The 18,524-nt window shown below is 35.7% G+C and overlaps 1 protein-coding gene across 1 annotated transcript; it reads left to right on the top strand.

The window, feature by feature from the left end:
• The first annotated feature begins 1,442 nt into the window (after nt 1-1,442).
• On the top strand, nt 1,443-7,675 carry LOC141525779 (uncharacterized). The gene is made up of 3 exons (XM_074240403.1): nt 1,443-1,958; nt 3,712-7,057; nt 7,178-7,675. Exon 2 carries the CDS (start codon nt 5,319-5,321, stop codon nt 6,072-6,074), a length of 756 nt encoding a protein of 251 aa, XP_074096504.1. The 5' UTR covers nt 1,443-1,958; nt 3,712-5,318; the 3' UTR covers nt 6,075-7,057; nt 7,178-7,675.
• The last annotated feature ends 10,849 nt before the right edge of the window (nt 7,676-18,524 follow it).

Below are 18,524 nucleotides of genomic sequence, written 5' to 3'. Positions count from 1 at the left end.
CAAGGTCACGACGTAATAGGCTTCGCGCCACTCACTTATCACTTTCCGATTTGCACTCAGGTGTGCCTCGGGATAACTAATGCAGCACAACGTCCAGGGTGCTCAGCAATGCACTAGCTGTGATAAGTTATGCACTAACGTCGAATTCGTCGACTTTCGCAACACACATAAAAATAGACGTGGTTGAAACAAACTAAAATAGTTAATTTCAAGTAAACTCGACGCTTTCCTCAACAACAAAAGGAAAACTCACGTCGGGGTCACCAATGTAGGAATTATTGTTGTTGTATAAATGATTTAATTCACTACGTAGAAATAACTATTGATTATTTATTATAATTTAATGTGTTATAAAAGAAAAGCGTTGATTATATTTTGAGCTCTAATCTTTGCACGTGGCAATATCGGTAGTAGCTAGCTATTGATTGTCTATCATTTACGAAAATTGTCTAAATAGATAAACGACGATTACAAATGTTTCGGGCGCCGAGTGTCGGCAGAATGGGTAATTTATATTGTAGGACATAGTCGCTACATATATATATATATATATATATATATATATATTCGGGTGAGAGGATTTATTTGATTTTCAAAGAATTTTTAACAGGAGATTCAATCGGACACTTCTACGAAATTTTGAATTTTCAGTGGAAGTGCCCAAACTAAGCTTCTGTTGAAAAATTCTATGAAAATTAAATTTATCGTCTCACCCCAAAATATCTCAGGAAACGCCGAAACGCAGCCCCTCTTAAAAGCGGAACTCAAAATTTTAATTTTAAAAGATTTCTCACAGGAGTTACATTTTGGCACACCCTAATAAGTAGTTAAACAGGGGAATGCAATCCCATTCGATAAAACAGATTTGTGGGTTCGTATCCGTACTAAGTATGGTCCGTAGATATGGCGCCCTGTTTTACTGACATTTTGTGAATATGGTGGAGGTTTTTCACAGGTGGCGCTGGTGGTGAATTTTTTCGCCATTTTTAAATCTTACTATCCGCCGTTTTTAAATTCTACTATTCGCCATTTTCCCAGAATTGTGAATCCGCCATTTTGAATCCGTCATCTGGTGGCTGTGATCCACCATATGGTGCCTGCTATCCGCCATTTTGGATCGTGAATCTCCTATCTGAATCTGAAATCAGCCATCTCTCGGCTGCTATCTGCTATCTAGTGGCCACTATCTGCCATCTGGTGGCCGCCATTTTGAATCTGATTTCCGTCATTTTGTTAAAAAATGCACCTGTGATCTCAGCGTCAACTATCGTTGCTTAGATCACAGGTGCATTTCAATGATTATGTTCTGAGTAGATTAATATATTCAAACTGCATGTATGAGGAGTACATGCGAGAAGAAACGCCATCTATCGAGATTTTTTCTATCACAAAACAGGTTTTTGAACCTGTTTAAGGTCGCGTAACTGCGTAGTAGATGACGTCATCAAACCGGTTTTTAGGTAGAGGAGTGCGGGTAACTGCGCAGTAGATGATTCATTCCGTTCTAGAATTTTTATACTGTGCAGTACATGACGTCATCAAACCGTTTTTGAGGTAGAGGAGTGGGGGTAACTGCGCAGTACTTTCTTCGTATGTAAACAGCTCGTTGAGAGTGAACTTTACAAAAACGATGTACACGTCTCCAGCGAAGTACGAGTTCTTGCCGACTACAAGTTTTATTGAAATATGAGTATAGCAAAAGTTCATCTCTTACTATCAAGTGTAAGTGTTGCGTAATTACCAAATGTTCGTGCCAGAACATTTGGTACGTTCCCACTCGATTTCTACCAGAGGTGCAGAGATTGACGCGCACTCTGCCGGTCAACTCGACATCAACAGCTGGCTGCGCGCCAACCGCCACAATTATCTTACATGCGGTAGAGAACAACACGTGCTTGTGTAAAATTCAGTTACTCGAAGACTTTTTTCAAGGAAATCCAACATCATTGGAAATACAGGTACTCTTTTCTCATATAGTTCAATAATTACTTTTTCGTAACACATTTATCGAATCTTCATAAATTATTAATTTCACCCATGACAATTTTCATGCCAGTAACCGCAATGTAAAATTTGATCATTATAACCAAACATTATTCTCCAGTCATACGAGATTAATTCATAACTCACTAATATCGTCAGTAGATATGACTCATCTTTTAACTATTTAGCAATCACTTAAATTCTATGTCATACCTGGCTGAGATCACCAGGTACTCACTTAATCTTTTAATGAGCTTTCTTCTTGCTCGTGTGACTGCAGATTTTGGTTCAGTTCGCGTTCAAACCTCTCTTCATGCTCATCATTTTTCATCGTTCGAAATAATTATTGTAGCGTCATTATTATTAATTGAATGTGATAATATATTAACCAACTCGTCTAACTTAATTAATCGGATGCAATAATTTAATATTGTTATTCAAATAATTGTCAACGCTCAGAACAATTTCAAAATAAATGGCTGGTATATCATGCCACGCGTATTAATAACTCGTCATAATAATTATGATTCAATGATATGACTTAATTTATACTTATAATAAAGAGCAAGATCACGTCAACTGGACCCCTCATGGAAAATTGATCCCCCAAACGATTTTTCAAAATTTTATCAACAAGTGTTGACTAGTAAATTTAAAAATAATAATTTACTAAATTACCTGAAAGAAAATACACATAGACCGAAACAGTTTTTAAAATTTAAAATTGATTATTTTTTTTTTCATTTCCGCTGTTTGGTAAAAATAAGAAGTAATTTTGATTACATTCCTTATAACATTGTTAAAAAAATTAAATTTTATTAATAATAATTATAATAAATTACAAGATAAATCATAAAAAATTTGTTTTATAATAATATTTTGTAATGTTATAAAAGCGTTAATGTAGTTCAAGACGCTCGGCATCGCGGCAATTCCACAGCGCTCGGCGCCTGGCACGCTGTCATAAATAAATTAATTTTGTTTAAACTAATGGTGAGCAGTGAAATTTTCTTCCAGAATTTTAAACTTAAATAGGTAAAACATGTGACTGATAAAAAAAACTGCATTTTCTGCCCGAGAAGTTAGTTAAATTTTCATTTGTTAACTTTAAAGTTAATTAACAATACGAAAATAAATAAATAATCTTAAGTCGTAAATACATTCGTAAAATATAGACATTTGACCATGGATCCTGAAAATTTCACAAATTTATCTCTTGCGGTTGATGTTTAATCCATTTTTTTATTAAAAGTGCTTCAAATTTTTATTTAAAAAAAAAAAATTGTTAAAATCAAAATTTTGAAAAATCGTTTGGGGGATCAATTTTCCATCATAACTACTAATAAAAAATATATATAGATTAAATTTTTATGATCAAGTGGTAAATGGGGGGTCCAGTTGACGTGATCTTGCTCAATACTACAAATACTCGTGTTCACTACTTAAATGATTAAACTTACAATTAATACATATTGTTAATAGTTTGTAAGAGTTTCATGTGTTCATTTAGTTAACTGTGATATTTTATAAATACACGAAAAAACACGAATAAAGTGATAAATAAATTCCTTCAAACATCCCGATCGAGCAAATAACTATTTAATGATAAGATAATGAACATTATGGTCCCTCGAGCCAGATCGAGTATTGGAAATCGCGTAAAATAATCACAGACTCTAAATCTATCGCGCTGTTGTGTTCAAATTCTAATTAAATAAATAATTACAGATTCAACGATCATGGTTGACAACAAGGACCCGTCAACTACTCCTCCAGAGGATACTTCCGAGAAGGAAGTTCCAAGCCACTCAGGGATGCCGGTTATCGAACTAAGTCAACCGGAAACCGAACTCAAGATACCCCCTGGCAAAACCTGTGGTGACATCAGCGACTCTGAAGTCACTGATGGAGAAACTTCAAAGGATCAACTGCGAACCCGCAAGATCCCCAGAATCGCGGACACAAACGCTCCACAAAGGCTTGTGAACTTGAGCTCAAGGTCAGTGGAGAACTGTCAAGATTGAAGCTCATCTCCGACACTGAAGCCGTTGCATCATCACTCACCGCTGCTGAAGGCCTGTCGTCACTCAAGGCTCGATTGGAGATTCTCACACAAGAATGGCAACAGTTTTCGCTCATTCATGATTACCTGTCGGTTAATGCTACTGAGGAGTTTCTTCAACACTCATACATCAAGGACGGCACCTTCGAGGTAGCGTACAGATCATACCGAGGAGCTCGCAGGATCATGGCCCCTTTCATCTACCAGCTTGATGTCCCAGCTTCACCTGCTCCCGTTCTGCCAATGGTACCGCGTCTTCAACACAGTGTCTCGCGACCGCCACTATCACTCACTGCTCTGGTGATTATGCCAAGTGGCTAGAATTCAGAGACATGTTCACGTCTGTAGTAATCAACTGTGAAGGTCTACAGGACATTGAGCGTCTACACTATCTCAAGACCTATCTCTCAGGTCAAGCAGCCAAATGAATTGCCAGCACACCAATGTGTAATGAAAATTTTGCAACTGCATGGTCTGCAATACGCAAGAGATATGATGTCCCTCGACTACTCATCTCAGCTCAGTTGAACAAGCTGCTTAACCTACCAACTTTAACATCAAAATCGGCCAAGCAACTCTACTCAATTATTGACCAGACTCATGAAGCAATCAGCTCTCTTATTGCTCAATAAGCAGACCAAACAAAAACACTAGTGGCTCAGTATTCATGCGACCTCTGCAAAGGGGATCATTGCGTGGTCAGATGCGACCAATTCTCCAAAATGACGCTACAAGAACGAATCCAAGCAGTGATCAACGCCAGATTGTACCCAAACTGTCTTGGACATCACCGACTCGAGACTTGCAAATCACGATTCAGATGCAAGGTCTATCATGCTGATCATCATTCCATGATTCACCCGGGATTACCGACTATTCCAGCTCCAACTTCCAGCACCACTGCTCCGAAGCAATAAGATGCAGTGCTTCCGTGCAGCAGTCATCAAGCTCCAGAATCATCATACTCCCTCAACGTTATTGCCCAACGTCGAGATCAACGTACTCAAGATGTAATAGATCCAGTTCATCATTCATCAGTTCCAGACTCATCAACTGGTTGTGCTCCAGCTTCACATGCTGCAACATTACTCGCGACGTGCCAAGTCAACGTCGTGACCAAGTTAAATACTCATCCAATCCGCATATTACTAGCTTCCGGTTCTGAAATCTTCTTTGTTTCAGATTCATTGGTCAAATTTCTAAATTTATCTCGCACACGATCAAACATAATCATTTTAGGAATCGGCTCATCAACGGCTGGCCATACGAAAGGATGTGTGACTATCACCTTAAAGTCACATCATTCAGATCAGTCATTCACATTGCAGGCCCACATCCGTGCTTTGCGACTCCAGGCCCAATCGATGTCATCATTGGAGCAAACTATTATGGTCAAGTCATCACTGGAGGAATTATCAGATGCGAAGTACCCGGATTGCTCGCAAATAATACAATATTTGGATGGATCATCCTCGGTCCAGTCCAGGCTCAACACAAACAGCCACCTAGGACTAATCATGCTGTCTCCAATCACCATGATCAGGATCTGCAGGATCTATTAACCAGATTCTGGTTTCAAGAAGAAGTCATGTCCAACCATTCACGCTCACTATCACCTGATGAAGAAGCCTGTGAGGCCCACTTCAAGAATACTCATACACGAGACAGCTCTGGCAGATACATTGTCAGATTACCACTTATATCATCTCCAAGTCAGCTAGGAAATTCGTACACAGTAGCACGACACTGCTTACAATATCACATGCGTCGTCTCGACCATGATCCTAGACTCAAGACACTCTACATTGATTTTATAGAGGAATATTTAAACCTCAAGCACATGCAACCTGCAGCAACGAAATCATCAGCAGCTCAATACTTCCTGCCTCACCATGGTGTACTAAAGGAAGGCAACAACAAATGCAAGATCCGTGTGGTCTTCAATGGCTCCAAACCAATTAGTTCAGGATTCTCACTCAACGACATCATGCACACGGGGCCAAAATTACAAGTTACTATCTTCAATTGAATCGTCTGTTCCTGATCCAATAACCGGCCCAGCTGCAGCTACGAGGAATCTACCACCGCTGGACAACGTTAAAGCACACCGAAGTGGTAGTCGTACTACTTAAATAATTAAACTTAAAATTAATACATATTGTTAATAGTTTGTCAGAGTTTTATGTGTTCATAAAGTAACTGTGATATTTTATAAAATAAACGAAGAAAACACGAAGAAAGTGATAAATAACTTTCTTTCCAACATCCCGATCCAGCAAATAAATATTTAATGATAAGATAATTTACATTATGGCACACCAATCCGAAATTACAAGTCAACATCTTTGATGTATTGATCACTTTACGACAACATCGTTTCATCTTTATTACGAATATTACCCAGATGTACCAACAGATAAAAGTTCACGAAGATGACCAAGACCTTCAACAAATACTCTGGTTCGACAAGCAAGGCAATATCGTTCCATTTAGGCTCACCACAGTCAAATATGGCACGAAATCAACTCCATACCTTGCTGTTCGAGCGCTACTACAACTCGTATAAGATGAGGGACATCGGTTCCCGTTAGCAATCACACCACTCACAAAAGGCCGCTATATAGATGACATTTTCGGCGGTGCAGACAACCTCCAATCACTCCAAGCGGTTGCTGACGATACTCAGGGTCTCTGCACGGCGAGCGGCTTTCTACTCGCTAAATAGGCAAGCAATCATCGCAAACTACGTCAACTCAACTGTGCGAAAGCAGTTAAACAATACATAATCGAGGATCCAGAAGTCAGTACCAAAATTTTGAGATGTACTGGTCCTCACACAAGAATCACTTCTCGTTCAAGCATTCACTACCGTGTTCCACTCAACCATATACCAAACGTGCAATATTATCAGAGATTGCCCAAATTTTTGATCTACGTGGATTTTTATAATTCAATCGAAGCCTGTAACTCGCAATGGTTCGAGTCAAATGATGTTTCATTGATTTAACTGATGTAAGTATTCATTAATTAATTATTAATCATCTTATTAATTAACTAATTAATTTTGAATCAATCAACTTATTAATTTTGAATTAATCAACTAATTAATTTTGAATTAATGATATTTTACAGCTTTCAAACATGGATCTCGCCAAGTTGAATGAGGTTAATCGTTTGGTAGAAATGTTACCTGTTAAGAAAATGAATGAGTTAGAGTTTAATCGGGAGTACAAAATCAAAGGGTTAAAACAAGTCGCAACGCAGTATGGATTGAGGATTGTTGCAAATATCGAAGATGGATTCGCCATTTATTTACCGGCTCGAGCATCAGTATTGTTGAAGGGCGATGGTGTCATGGAGATGTTAAATGATTTATCGGAATCAAACCACTTATTTATGCGTTATCATGGAGGCAAATATAATAAATTTGAATTTATTAAGTCTACTCTTGATGTAAATAATAATAGGAGAACGATCTTAATATAAAAATTCTGAAATTAATATACACGATCATAATCAATACAAAAATGATTGTTACATATTTTCATACTTTTTAAAGATGGACATTTGAAATTATCAAGATCGATTACAATTTTATTTGTACAATCAATTAACTTTTGTATCCATAACTTTTTCTCGGCAACTTTTACATAAATAATTGTTTTATTATAAGTAAAATAATTAAGAACTTCTTTGAGCTTGTAATATGATGTTGTTCCAGTGTTCCACCCTATTCCATGATAATTTCGGATCAGCCAGGTATTCAGACGTTGATACTTAGCGGGTAGTACTTTCTAGCGGTATGGTGGTTGAAATAGTGTGTATAATAACTCTTCAAGATTACACCAGCACACAAAAAAAAAGTGGAATGTACTTTGGACCGAACTTACCTACCGACATATTTTTCGACCTGTTGAATCCGAATTTCAAGTCTGTTTGGTCCGGTCACCCTCCAGTTTTGAGTAATATGCAAAAAATCTCAAAAAAAGGACAAAACTTGAAAAAACCTGCAGTCACAGCTATGAAAAAATTATTGTGGACCCGGATCACGTATGATTTTGGTGTATTTCAAATAACTGAATCTGAATCAAAAAGTTCATTGGCCCCGTGAGCCGTCCAAATTAAAAAAAAACGAAAAATCCAAAAAAATGGCAATAAATCACGAAAAATTGAAGTTTTTGAAATAGAAATTTTTTTAGACCCAGGTTGAGTATGATTTTTATGTATTTTATTTCGTTGAGTTTGAATCTGAAGTTTTCTTGCCCCGTTAACATTTTAAAATTAAAAAAAAGCTCAAAAAATCGAGAAAATTACAATCAAAAATATGAAAAAGAAAAATCTATAAAACATGGTTAAATACTTTTGTTATATTTTTTCACTCATGAAATACAAGATAAAAATCTGAAAATATCAACAATTGTAATATCTATAAAAAAAGACGCATAAATATAATAAAGAGAACAATTTTTTCGAATTTCAAACTGTTCTTCGTTGGTATCGAACTCTTTTGTTCTCAAACGATCTACGCAGTGGATTTTTCTTCCGTTTGTTATTATCTCTTGGCGTATCTCTCTTCTTGTAATGGTATAATTTCCAGTAGCCAAGTTTCCCACTACTGAAAAACTGCAGTCGCTTGATAAAATATTCCAAACATCAATGGAAAATTTGTGACCTGAAAGTTGCAACGCTTCTTTTAGGTCAACACTTGGGATTTTCAAAATATCCCTTTATTAGAAAATAAAAAAGCGAAAACTACAGGAGATTAGTAGAAAAATTGGTGACAAATTTCAGAAATTTAGGTTGCTTAATGAACTCCAAACTACACTTCATGGATTCCCACATTGATCAGTTTCCTGAAAATCTTAGAGACTACAGTGAAGAACAGGGAGAACGATTCCATCAAGACAAAAGTGAAATGGAGACTAGATATCAAGAAAATGCGAATATTAATATGATGACAGATTTTTGCTGGACACTTAAAAGGGATACACTAAGAGATAATAACAAACGGAAGAAAAATCCACTGCGTAGATCGTTTGAGAACAAAAGAGTTCGATATCAACGTAGAACAGTTTGAAATTCGAAAAAATCGTTCTCTTTATTATATTTATAGGTCATTTTTTATAGATATTCCAATTGTTTGTATTTTCAGATTTTTAACTTGTATTTAATGCGTGAAAAAATATAAGAAAAGTATTTAACCATGTTTTATAGATTTTTCTTTTTCATATTTTTGATTGTAATTTTCTCGATTTTTTGAGCTTTTTTTTAATTTTAAAATGTTAACGGGGCAAGAAAACTTCAGATTCAAACTCAACGAAATAAAATACATAAAAATCATACTCAACCTGGGTCTAAAAAAATTTCTATTTCAAAAACTTCAACTTTTCGTGATTTATTGCCATTTTTTTGGATTTTTCGTTTTTTTTTTTTTTTTTAATTTGGACAGCTCACGGGGCCAATGGACTTTTTGATTTAGATTCAGTTATTTGAAATACACCAAAATCATACGTGATTCGGGTCCGCAAAAATTTTTTCATTGCTCTGACTGCAGTTTTTTTCAAGTTTTCTCCTTTTTTTGAGATTTTTTGCATGTTACTCAAAACTGGAGGGTGACCGGACCAAACAGACTTGAAATTCGGATTCAGCAAGTCGAAAAACATGTCGGTAGGTAGGTTCGGTCCAAAGTACATTCCACTTTTTTTTTGTGTGCCAGTGGTATCAATATCATGTTGAACTGTTATTGAGGCCAACTCCTTGACAATAAAGCGATTATCAGGTCCTCTAAATCCTTGAATGTCCAGAATGAACTCTATTTTTACTGTTCTCGACACCGAGGAGTGACTGAATGATGACTCTCAAAGCTAACTCAGCCTAATATAACCCGATCTCTGGATTTTACCCCCACCACTCGATAATCTTATTGGTCAATTATTTTTTCTTGGTTAATTAATAATTTAATTGGTTATCCAAACTACGCAGTAGATTTATTTTGAACTGTGTAGTAGATGGCGTCATCCAACAGGTCTGAGTCTCGTTCTACTATGTAGTTGATGATGTCATCTCAGGTTTTATAGGTTATAACTTTCACTGCTATTTAACTTATGATTTTTAGGTTTTGTTTATGCTTTCCCGCCATTTAACTTATGATTTCAGGTTATGTTTATGCTTTCCCGCCATTTAACTTATGATTTTTAGGCTATGTTTATATTTATCTTATATATTTTCATACTTATTACAGCAAGGTTTATAATTGAAAACACAAAATTGCAAAAAAGTTTTTCTTTATTTACTATTTGTAATTACAATAAGTTTATTGATTAGCAGAGGATCAATCGTTTTATTTAATTCTTGTATTCGTCGGCGGAATCGTTCTCTGTCGCTTGCTGCTTGCTCCCATGGACCTTTCCTCGCTTGTCTGGATGCAAAGTCCCACACCTACATGAAATGCATGGTGGGCTTGGGATCAAACTGTACCATTAAGTAAGTTTTCTTTTAGTGCTGCTAATCGGATTGTATTCCACTATTCGGTCGTGAATTATTAAACAGTAAGCAGCAGTTTGATTTGGAAACTGTGCTGATGATTCAAACTCCAGACGTATATCCACAGGCCCAGACTTGATTGACTCGTTCTGCTTGAAGCAGTCAATTATATTCAAAGGTGCTTTATTCAGAAAATTTTTCTTACCCTATAGCGATTAAGCTTCTTTTCCATAGTAAGCACTTTGAAAATGTGTGTACATATCATACATCAAGGCATACTGATTATGCAAAATGTTGTTCAAATTTCTATATGGATAACTGTGAGAGTTCAAGAACAGCTTCATGTCTCTCATGCTGCAGTGATCAAACTCGCTTGCGTTTTGATTCGATTGATTCTTTCTTGCTGTTTGGAATCCAAGGATGACAAAATTAGGTTTCTTGAGCTGATTGGTTGTTTTGATTACCCAAATGTGCTTGTTGGTAGCAGAGGTTATGTAATTCAACACCTCGATTTTTTGCTTGTCAGACATTGTTATATACGGTACAATCAACTCAATTATTTGAATCGTAATTGTAATATTTTCATTTTCAATGGTAACAACATAAGCATTTTGATCAGTATTTGATCTGATCAGTATTAATTCATGCTTAGCATTCATGATAATTTGTTGATAATCTTCAGCAAATCCAAGAATGAAACTGAGCGGTCCTAAGACATTAAAGTAACCGCAATTATCAGTAAGCTTGTTGTCATCTTCATTAACAATCCAACCAGCATTGTCCAGAATATTTTGCTGTCCCGGACTCAGAGAAGCGTATCCTTTCATAACGTTGATGATACCCACATGCTTACATCTGTTGATTTCTACACCATTGAGCTCATAACGTATCTCTTCAAACATATGACAAACAGCCATGTTGACCATCTTCGTAGTAGCACTTATAGCAGTACAATCAGCTTTCCGCCTTCTTCCATAAAAATGTAATGTGCTCTTACTTGGGAGCAAGCACAGATCTTGATGCTGAATAGCAATTCTGATTTCATCACTGTTGTTGAATGTTGATGATGCGTATGGCAGGTGTGAATGAACTTCACAGTGTGCAATAGACTCATCAAAAATAATCAATTTTTTATATCTAAGATTTCCGCCATGTTACCACACAAGCTAGACAACAAAAATTCATTTTTATCTTGTGAATTTTCCACGTAATTTTAGTCCTAGACTTTTTAGGAACTCTGCGTTCTGACGTGTTAACACTTTCAAAGCTCGATGATGACTGATAATCTTTTGACATGCTGCAATCCTTTTATACCTATTACCAGTCTTTGTCTCATATACGATACCCATTACAGACTTTTTATATGCAGTCTTATCGTGATAGTTTCGCCACGGAAATTTGCTATTCTTCCGTCCTAGTCAACAATGCGGAGTCTCAAGTTGTATATTGCTCGTACGGCGACTGGCAGGTAAATGATGTTTATTGGCACTTCCACTATTTTATATCCCGCTGGAACCCTCGGAAAAAATTCATGGATTGTGTGATTTTTTTCTTCGTTGATGTATGATCCAGTAGTTATATTACACTCGACTCTCAGAGCGTTAATTTTTAATATTTGTACGGGTAAATCAGATTTATGTACTATGTTAGGTTCAAGCACATGGTTGGTGAATCCAAGTAATGATCCAGTAGAATCTTCAGTCTCAAAATTTATGAACTGATCACATTTTATTTCATTTTTCAACTCATTGTTGTTTGCTTTTAAAGTGAAACTCAGTTCTGGTAATGTCTTGTTTATATAAGTTTCAATATCTTCGATTTCATAACTCCCTGTTGGAATAGTGATTTCTTGAAATCTCTTGAATGTACTTCTTTTGGATCTTTTTGATGAAACATAAAATTTATTAGCATCAACATCAATCTTTGATATTGAATTAAATGTTAGGAGCTTCACAAGTCCAAGAACATAATTTTTTGTTGGTGATAGTTCAATCCGTGGAAAATAATTTGCCTCTAGTACGGAGGAGTTTCCGAATAGTGTCAAGGTGAATGACTCTGCCATGACTGATAGTTGTAGCCTCGAGTCACTTCAATTTATAGTTGTTCAGTCAGGAATTTTAAGTACAAATGTCCACATATGATTGTATCTATATAAGCCGGTATATACCTCTTGAGCTCAGAATCTCATCAGCAGTCATGGACTTCAACAAACCAAGAGGTCAGTTGCCAGTTATTAATTTTGATCAAATTGTTCAAGGGACCGGTGTGAAAAAACTTAAACAACATAGTGATTTACTTTCCAACAGTATCCGTGCAGTGTTTTGCAGACCATCAAGCTGTGCAAAGACCAATGCTTTACTGTCTCTTATTGTACATCCAAATGGTTTAAGGTTTGAGAATATATATCTTTACTCGAAGTCTCTTAACCAACCAAAGTATCAGTTTCTGGAGACGCTGCTTAAACAGATTGATGGTATTGGATATTTCACATTCAGCGAACATAAAGCTGTAATCAATCCTGAAGATGCTAAGCCTAACTCCCTGATGATATTCAACGATGTTGCTTGTGAAAAACAAGATCACATCAAGGCTTTTTTCTGCATGAGTCGACACAAGGATGTTGATAGCTTCTATCTCTGTCAAACTTATACACGAATACCTAAGCATCTGATTAGAGATATTGTAAACTTTCTCGTTCTGTTCCGTCAAGATGAAATGAATCTGAAGCATGTTTATGATGATCATGTCAATACAGACATGCCATACAACTCATTCAGAGATTTATGCTCGGCATGTTGGAATAAAAATGAATTTGTAGTAATAGATAAAGACAGTGAATTGAACAGTGGTAGGTATCGCAAAGGATTCGACTGCGTCATTAGTATAAATTGAGGTACTTTAGAGTGTGATAGTCATACATGCTGTAGACGTTAACCTGTCAACATGAAACCTGAAGAAATTTCAAAGCAGAAGGATATTCGGCATCAGATATCTCAAACCAGTGATGCCATCCGACGGAAGCACAAGATGTTGAAGATGGGTAAAGATACAGCTCAAAAAGCCACGAAGGAAATGTTCAAGCCTATTGTCACACCACTTCAGAGTATAGTTGAATCTTCAAAGCTGAAAGAAGAAAATATTAAAAAAGAAGAAAAACCACAGGTTGAAAAATCTTTATATGATGATCCAGAAGTATACAACAGTGTAATAACAGATGATGAAAGTTCATTTGATAATATAGCACTTGCTATCACTTAGCTGCCACCATCAACATCGTAGAAATGATCTTCTCACTAATTATCTACAACGTTTAAATAAAAAACATAAAGATAATGATATGAGATATAGTATACCCAGAAAACATGGTGAAATGCATTTGGCTGATTCGCCTATTTCATATGCAAATGATACAATAACTGTCAAAGAAAAAAATTATCCAATAACTCCTGGGATGTTGGAATTATTATTTAGAAAATCATCAGAAGATGAACACATCACCTCAGATGATAAGAAAAAGTACTTGGACATAGTTCAACATACCAACACTCATAGGAAAAATTATGATCCAAATCGTACCATTCATGAAGATACAACAATCAAGTTCAATAAATACATTACTGATTTTATCACTAAGTTCGGTAAAGGGTTACCAAAATATATGATTGCAAAAAAAAAGAGATTACCAATGGGCTATGTTTACTGGGATGATCCAAATAAACTAGTTGACCGTTTGCGACTGCTGATGGCGTCTCAAGCTGCTGGGAATTCAAGTCACATGAATGAAATCATGCCAATTATTGAAAAACTTAGGGAGGCTGGAGTTATATATTAAAAGATTTTAGAAAATTATATCATTTATACGTTTACAGTCAAAGTGTTCACAATTATGAGTATCGATATATTTAGACGTCCACTGGACAGTGACAAGTCAGTTCAACGAGGCCCAGTTGGAAGAGGTTTCAATGTAACTTCTGATGGAAACTATGACATTGAGAATAAATGACTGTGCACTCTCGGTAATCCATCAAATAAACATGATGCGGTGACAGTGCAATTTGTACTGAGACAGATGTGTGAACTGAATAAAAGTATAGACAGTAAATAGAAAGAGATTATTTCACATTTACACTCTGAAATAGTAATACTGAAAGCTACTATGAGCAATTTGAAGACGAGTATTGAGGAAGCTAAAGCAGTACTTTCCTCTCACCAAAATAATATCAAATATCTCACTGAGAAACTCAATTAACAACAAAAAGGTCGTGATAGCTAAAGAGCTATACAAACCAGCTCGCAGGACTATAAACGTCATGTTGACATCCGAAGTCTCGATGAGACTTGGCAAGCTAACTTGGTTGAGATGATTCCATATGCAACAGTCAATAAAGGATACAAGTATCTACTTACAATCATAGATATATTTTCAAAGTATGCCTGGACAGTTCCAATTAAGTCTAAAAGTGGTGCGGATGTCACTAGTGCTATGAAGTCTGTACTTCAGCAAGGTCGTATACCTAAGAATCTCCATGTTGATCAGGGTGAAAAGTTTTACAACAAAGAATTCAAAGATTTGATAAAGCAGCACAAGATAAATCTATATTCAACATTCAGCAATCTCAAAGCATCCATATGTAAACATTTCAATAGAACGCTTAAGAATAAAATGTGGCGAGAGTTTACAGCTCGCGGCAGCTACAAGTGGACCGATATACTTGACGAATTGGTAAATACTTCCAACAACACTAAGCACAGTACCATCAAAATGAAACCTGCCGATGCTACTGCTGCTCATGAGAAACACCTGTTGGAAAATATATATCAACTATTGATAATCGAATCGAAGTAGGAGTTCAAAGTTGGAGATAAAGTCCGAATCAGCAAGTACAAGCATGTTTTTGAGAAGGGATACACACCAAACTGGACAACAGAAATCGTCACAATCAAGTCGGTGCAAAATACGAATCTAACGATGTACAAGCTCGTGGAGTATGAGGATCAGCCAATCGAAGGTAGATTTTACAACGAATAACACAGCAAAGTCAAATATCTAGATGTATATCTTGTTGAAAGAGTAATTAGAAAACTTGGAAATAAATACTATGTTAAATGGCTAGGTTTTGATACTAAACATAATAGTTGGATCAATAAATCTGATATGTAAAACACAAATTATATTACATTATTTTTATTTACAAACCTTAAAACTATATTTACATTGTTTTTAGTATTATTATTACAAATTTTTTTGTCTTTAATTATTATAATTTTCATCGTTATCTTCAACAATTTTCTTTTTTAAAATCATGTACTGCTCCTTCTTCAACAGCACATTTTCAAAAAGATATCTCTTGAAGTCATCAAACGTGATGGTCTTCAAGGCTGATCCACCGATACCCTTTGCCCGTTTCTTTATACTGTCTTTTTCCTTCTCAGGATTATGGATATTCAAGGCGTACAACTTGGCTCTGAGACCCACGAACTCGGGCATGATTTTTCCATTTTTCTCGTCTTTCATGAGCCCCAGAACCTTTTTATTAACAAGAGGCATGTTGAAGACATTGTTAGGTGGGTAATCGGAAGTATCAAACCTTGATATATCACGTTTGATGTCTTCATAGATGTTGGGTACATTAAATTGGTAAATTAGACTGTCTGTGTCGGTATACAATAATTTATAGGATTTTTCATAATTTTTCATAACATTATTATAGTGAAAGTCATAAATATAAATTTCAGGTAAATCTAATATACTAAAGCCTACATATATTGGCTTGTTGAAGCAAACTATAGCTTTTTTAAGTTCAACTATAACCATATCCTCATCAAAAATAGTAAGACTGTGGAAGTTTGGCCTACATACTAAATCGGATACATTGCATCGCCCTTGCCACTTTGTTCTTAAGTACAGATCTTTATATTTACTTACATTTTCCATTGTCTTACCAAAAATCGCATCATTCATTAATTTATAAAAGTTTTTTTCGAACTCATTTTTTGCAAGCTTTCGACATTCAGTATTTTTATCGATATATGATTTGAGCCACTCTGATTGCTCAAATTTCAAGACTCGATGTATTTTCTTAAGAACTAAACCTAAATCTAAACATTCTGGGCATAAGGGTAGATCTTTGTATAGATCATGTAATTTCTCAGGATAGTATAAATCTACTTCAAGGATGTAGCCTACACTTTCATCATCATTGAAAAACTGATTTACATTATCTACCTTTTCAACCCATTCTAACTTACCCTTGGGTAAAGCCATACTCATCGCTGCGCCATACAAATTATTTACATCATCGTACATCAGTTATGTTTCAGGGTTGTTTGAATCAAAATCTTTACCCATGTACCGGTTGTTAGCTTCAGCAAGTCTATTAGCACACATCGATACCCCACCATGAACACCCTTTTCAATGAAAAGAAGCATCTCAGGATCAGTTAGCAGTTTAAGTTCTACTTCAGTATGCTTTAACATTGCCGAGTTCGAAAGGCCTGGTGCTGTATAAAAATGTAGTGCGTCTAAATTGTATGTTTTGAAGCAACTGAGTCTAAAATTCTCAAGAACATCAGCTAAGAGAAGGACATCTGTTTTTAGGTATAGATCTGAGTACTCTCCAAGCGTGTTGATTTTAAACTCGTTCCAGACTACTTGGGCAAAAGTATAATCGTCATCGGAAATGGTAGAATTGGTTAATTTTGAAGAAATGATTCCTAGTCAGGTCTCTCCTCTAGTCTGTCAATACTGTTGTAACGGGTACATTTTCACGTTTTCTAATTTTAAACAACTAATTTCATTGAATCCCCGGCTCGAAATTTATTCGCCGGAGTCCAGCGTCATAAACGGGGATTGATATCAAAAGTAACTAAATTATAAAACAAAACACTTCATTTTAATTAATAAATTCAAAAAAGAAAATCTGTTTATTGACCTAATCATGTTTATCAACGATATAAGCAATATAATCAAATTAAACAATACAAACAATACATCAGAACACTCTTTACACGCATATTCGTGGTTCAAAATCAATAACGCGGTTCCAAAATCAATAAACAATATAACCAATATAAGAAATATAAACTAAGTACAATAGAATATTATTTTTCGAATATACACGACGATACTCCTGATTCAAAATTCAAAAACGCGGTCTATACACACACACACACACACACGCGCGCGCGCTAGTTCCTACATAACAGCCCCCCCCCCCTTGTCTAAATTTTACCCTGAGAGCAACTGGAGAGTATTCTGCTCGCCCTCACCTACACGGCTTTTGGATTACCTACAGTACCTTAGCTGAGGGCCTCGGCACGGGGACGAGCTCTTGAATTACTTAGTGAAGAGTATTCAGCCAAGTAATTCTCCCGAGAAAGAATTGCTTCCAAAATTATTTTCAAAACCGAACTTATCATATTTTTTAACTATCTTTACGAACGAGAAATCTTCGCCCTCTGTCGAGGCTCGCGCATGCTCATCGATCGTCAAAAATTTCTAAGTTTTTATTTCCAATAGAATAATTCACTCGAAACACTCATAATGATTTTATTATTCTAATTGCCCTTCTCTCATTCTCTATCCATCCCGTTGCTCAAATTCTAAGTTTTTATTCTTCAGAATAATTTCTCACGCTCTTCAAAATTCTAAATTAATCGAACCTTCAGTACCAATAATATAATAAAATTGGCTAAATAATACAATAATGAAAATTAGTCAATAATCGTCATAAAAATTATTTCTATCAAATTTTAAGTGATTAATAAAAATAAACAATAACTTCTAATACCCTAATCAAACAACCCATGTCACACTGTCAATGTACTCATACGGGAATACACCCTTACGTATTGGTAATTTAAATTTATCGGGGTCAGGGTAGTGTAGTCGCGTAATCTGTTTGTCTTTGTCATCAAGGTATGATGCTAATTTTTCTAAGCTGAAGCCATAAATCTAAAAGAGTCAATAAATCTTAAAGAGACTGAAGTATTTTTA

The sequence above is a fragment of the Cotesia typhae genome, unplaced genomic scaffold, assembly GCF_013202065.1.
Source record: "Cotesia typhae breed Kobodo isofemale line unplaced genomic scaffold, CoteBio_Ctyphae contig_27, whole genome shotgun sequence".
Lineage (NCBI taxonomy): Eukaryota > Metazoa > Arthropoda > Insecta > Hymenoptera > Braconidae > Cotesia > Cotesia typhae.
The sequence above is the reverse complement of the archived record's forward strand: the minus strand, read 5'-3'. Positions and strand labels throughout refer to the sequence as shown.

Bases quoted from the DNA above. Each gene is read 5' to 3' on its own strand.
- LOC141525779 (XM_074240403.1), top strand. From the start codon at position 5,319: ATGTGTGACTATCACCTTAAAGTCACATCATTCAGATCAGTCATTCAC.